The 4,227-nt window shown below is 44.3% G+C and overlaps 1 protein-coding gene across 1 annotated transcript; it reads left to right on the top strand.

Annotated features, from left to right (window-relative positions):
* On the top strand, positions 213 to 4,227 carry LOC8064092. Its single transcript, XM_002442122.2, has 8 exons — positions 213 to 690; positions 1,848 to 1,995; positions 2,085 to 2,235; positions 2,405 to 2,530; positions 2,614 to 2,694; positions 2,794 to 2,986; positions 3,078 to 3,342; positions 3,597 to 4,227. Exons 1-8 carry the CDS (start codon positions 445 to 447, stop codon positions 3,836 to 3,838), a joined length of 1,452 nt encoding a protein of 483 aa, XP_002442167.1. The 5' UTR covers positions 213 to 444; the 3' UTR covers positions 3,839 to 4,227.

Below are 4,227 nucleotides of genomic sequence, written 5' to 3' on the forward strand. Positions count from 1 at the left end.
AGCCGGAGGTTATAACAAAAGTATTTTTATTAAATATAAATTAATTCTAAAAAATTTTAGCCATAATTCAAACATACCCATAGTTTTTTTTTGTTTGAATCCTCAATCGTTCATAGTGACCAAGAAAAAAAAGAAACATTAAACACCGTGTCTGCCTGCCATGTGGATCCCACCAACTCACGCATCATTTCCACGGGCACATGGCCCTTCCCTTTCCCCTCCCTCGCTCTCCCTCCCCCTCTCTCTCTCTCTCCCCTCCACAACCACCTGAACCTTTTCCCTTCGTCCCCATCTCTCGTCTCTCCCCTCCTCCAGCCCGACCCGGCGACCTCCATTCCGAACCCTAGCCCCCTACCACCACTGCGGCCTGCCTCCTCTGGGCGGGTCCTGCCCAGATCCAGCACAGGAGGTTAAGCAGGAGGCGGGCGGGCGGGCGGGCGGTGGATGGACGGGCCGAAGCGGTCGCAGCTGCGGGTGCGCCTCCGCGTCACGGCGCGCCGGCGTGGCGCCGACGGCGACGGCGCCGGGGGCGCGGCCGGGCCCGGAGGGCGGAAGCGCCGGATGGAGGCCCCCGTCCTCAACTCCGCCGCCAAGCTGCAGCGCCGCGAGATCGGGGGCCGCCAGCTCGCCGCGCGCGGCGGTGGCCCCGCCGCCGCCGTGCCCGAGCGCTTCCGGAACATGCAGCTCCAGGTACGTAGCGGCGCCGCGGGCGTCCGTGCGCTCGCTCGCTCGCTCGCTGTCGCTCCGGGTTGGGGTGTGGGTGCGTCCGGTGAGGGCGGTCGGTCAGGCTAGGGTTATGCGCCGATGTCGTCGGTGGCGCGTGGGGTCAAATTCGCGGGAATGACGGGTGGTCGTGGCTGGGAAATGTTCTTTCTTATGTGTCCCGTTTGTGCTAGGCGGCAAATTTTGTTCCGGAGATGAGAAACATTTCGTCTTGTGGATTCCCCAATTGTTTGTTTTCTTACTAAAGGGCTCGTCTTTCAGGCAAATGTGATGCCTTTCAGTTTCAGGGCTCGCTCTTGTGTGTGTAGCATTGCTGGGGTTGGGGCGGTAAGCTGTTGGAATCGAATAGCCGACGTTGTTGTGCAGAATTAGGGCACTTGGGCTGTTTGGTTTTCGTGTCTGTAATTTAAACTAATGCTTGTAAAATGGCAAATTTGAAATGTTTCAGGTGTGTACATCTTACCATTTTTTGTTGCGTACCTATGCTTTATTGTCTGTATTTTTTTTTTTGCCATGTTTGATGTTCTGTAAACCCCTTTCCTGAATTCCCAGGGCTTTGGATCAAGTTGTTATCAGATTAGATATTCAAATCGAATAGGATTCGATCTTGGGGTCTGATAATTCCTAATGCTCCCTTAATTTGAATCGGAGGCTTGGTATTGTGGTCTGGACTGGACCTTTAAAACTACTCTGTACATACTATGGGGCTATGGGCTGTAAATTTGTTGTATTGGTTGAGCTAGTTATCCTCCATATCCTTCCTATTGCTTGGTACTGTTTTATAATTGGTGTGGTTCATGTGAACCTTGTCACACAAATCCAAGGAAAAACAGTGGCATTTCTGATTTCAGATGGATGAGGTGCCTCAACGCTGACTCCTGGTTTATGTTTATATATTTGTTCAATTGTGGGCTTGTTATAGGAGTTCAATTGACTGTGTTTGTACTGGATTTTTGGGTGAAAATGTTGGTGAGGTGCAACATCTAGGAACAGTGACACTATTATCATTGTGTGGTATTATTGAGTCCAGACATGTGTTGAGTTAATTAAAAAGTTGAATCCAGACATGTGTTGAACTATTTCATTAGATCTAGCATTGACATCATAATCCATTGTTTGTGCAGGAGGAGTTCGATACATATGATGCCAATGCTCACCTATTTGTGAAGCTGCAGTTTCTTAAAAGAAGATCCAAAATTATTGAGATCGTTGCAGCAAAGGATATCATATTTGCCCTTGCTAATTCCGGGCTTTGTGCTGCTTTTAACCGAGGTAGGTGTTCTGAAAATGAGATTTATATGTTACACAATGTGATAACAAAATGCTGTCCTCTGACATGTCTTTGTACTTTGTGTCTGCAGTAACGAACAAGCGCATAGCCTTCTTGAATTTGAGCCCAGATGAAGTGATTCGGAGCTTGTTCTACAACAAGAACAATGATTCCCTTATTACTGTTTCAGTTTATGCATCTGACAATTTCAGCACATTGAAGTGCAGAACAACCCCGATTGAGTAAGACATTATGCTCAAGAAATTTCTCCTATATTTCTCCATGATGCGTTTTTTTCATGAAACACCCTATGGATATGTATCTTTTTTGTGTAATATTTTTTAATGATGCAGCTTACTAAAATTCTTGGCATCAACTAATATATTATTTTTTATTTAAATGTTCTTGAAGGTATATTAGAAGGAATCAGTTAGATGCTGGGTTTCCCCTCTTTGAATCAGAGTCTCTGAAATGGCCTGGATTTGTGGAGTTTGATGATGTCAATGGAAAAGTACTCACATATTCGGCGCAGGATGGGTATGCATTCTAATGGTTCAGTGCACTAAATGGTGTTTTTTTTCATAATAATATTGTTGTAATGGTTATCCGTTTATCTGCAGTATATATAAGGTATTTGATTTGAAGAACTACTCCTTCCTATATTCGATACCAGATGAAAACGTGCAGGAGATAAAGATCAGGTTTGTGCTCTTTTCCTCAGTTATATCTGACTTCCTGTAATTTAGAAAGAGGGAAGAGGCGGGTGTCCAAATGTTGACTTGTGTTATTTCTAATTTCAGTCCAGGAATCATGCTCTTGATATACGACAGAACACCAAGTTATGTTCCATTGAAGATATTATCAATTGAAGATGGAAAGCCACTGAAATCTTTTAAGCACTTGTTGCACCGCAACAAGAAAATTGATTTCATTGAGCAGTTCAATGAGAAGCTCCTTGTCAAGCAAGAGGATGAAAACTTCCAGATACTTGATGTATGGTGTAGTTTATGGACAGAATTTTATTTTTCTTACTGTAATCCTTACTTTTTGAAGGCCTAATGATTTTATGGTCTGTGTTCTGAAGGTGCGGAGTTCTGAGCTAATTGAAGTCAGTGTCTCCAAGTTTATGACCCCTTCAGCCTTCATTTTTCTATATGAGAACAATCTCTTCTTGACATTCCGAAACAGAACTGTCGCTGTATGGAACTTCCGAGGAGAGCTTGTGACTTCATTTGAAGACCACTTGCTTTGGCATCATGATTGTAGCACCAACAATATTTACATCACTAGTGATCAGGATCTTATTATCTCATACTGCAAATCCGAAGCAGTGGCTGAGGATGGTACAGGTGCAGTACTCAAACCCTGACCATTTCCTCAGTATTTAGTTTGCACTGTTTGTTTAGATTTCCCAAGTGGGATTTTTCTTTTTATATACTGGCCTCTTCAGCTAGCCTCTGATGTCAACATGCTGGATGATTGTAACATTGAATATAGGCTGGTAGATGTCAGGCACCATTACAAGTGTGAACTGCATTATAGAAATCTTCCTTTGATTTGTACTATCAGCAGGAAATAATCTTGACCCTGGTGTCATGTGCAGTTATTCCAGTTGGATCCATCAACATGAGTGAGATTATGACTGGCAAGTGTATCGCCAAGATTACTGCCAATGATCCTGCCCTAAGTGTGGCCCCTCACAGAAATGATCGCAGCAAGCGGTCCTTGGGCTGGAGCACCGTTCCAGAAGCTCTGGAGGATGTCACAGCACTGTTTTATGATGAGGACAGGAACGAGATCTACACCGGCAACAGTCATGGACTGGTGCATGTATGGTCGAACTAGATAGTAACATGTGCATACATTTCGCCCTTTTGGTTTGACTTGGCTAGCTTGACTTCATTCTGTATAATCCCCGGCTTGGGGCTCACCTAGCTTTTGTATCTGGCAATAGAATGTGTTTCCTTGAGCAATTGTGAATGCAAATTGTTCTTGTAAATATCCTGTGTTCGTCTACCTTACTCAAGTAACATAGAAATTAGCCTCCAAATCTAACTTTGTTGGATGCATCCTGCCATGTTTCTGGCAGAAAGAGAGTGAAGACCTGGAGCTCTGACCTGCTGTTTATGTTATTGTTATTTTCACATGTGTAGGATTTGCAAAATGGTTGTGTTCTGTTGAGAGCATTGTTGTCAGAACTTGCTACTTAAGTTAGTTGTGGTTCTTTTGTCTAA

Source organism: Sorghum bicolor, chromosome 8 (assembly GCF_000003195.3).
Source record: "Sorghum bicolor cultivar BTx623 chromosome 8, Sorghum_bicolor_NCBIv3, whole genome shotgun sequence".
Lineage (NCBI taxonomy): Eukaryota > Viridiplantae > Streptophyta > Magnoliopsida > Poales > Poaceae > Sorghum > Sorghum bicolor.

What these genes read in the sequence shown, in the direction of transcription:
- LOC8064092 (XM_002442122.2), top strand. Translation starts at nt 445, where the DNA reads ATGGACGGGCCGAAGCGGTCGCAGCTGCGGGTGCGCCTCCGCGTCACG. An exon ending in TTGTGCTGCTTTTAACCGAG is followed by an intron (nt 1,996 to 2,084) that starts GTAGGTGTTCTG and finishes TTGTGTCTGCAG; the next exon opens with TAACGAACAAGCGCATAGCC. An exon ending in TGCAGAACAACCCCGATTGA is followed by an intron (nt 2,236 to 2,404) that starts GTAAGACATTAT and finishes ATGTTCTTGAAG; the next exon opens with GTATATTAGAAGGAATCAGT.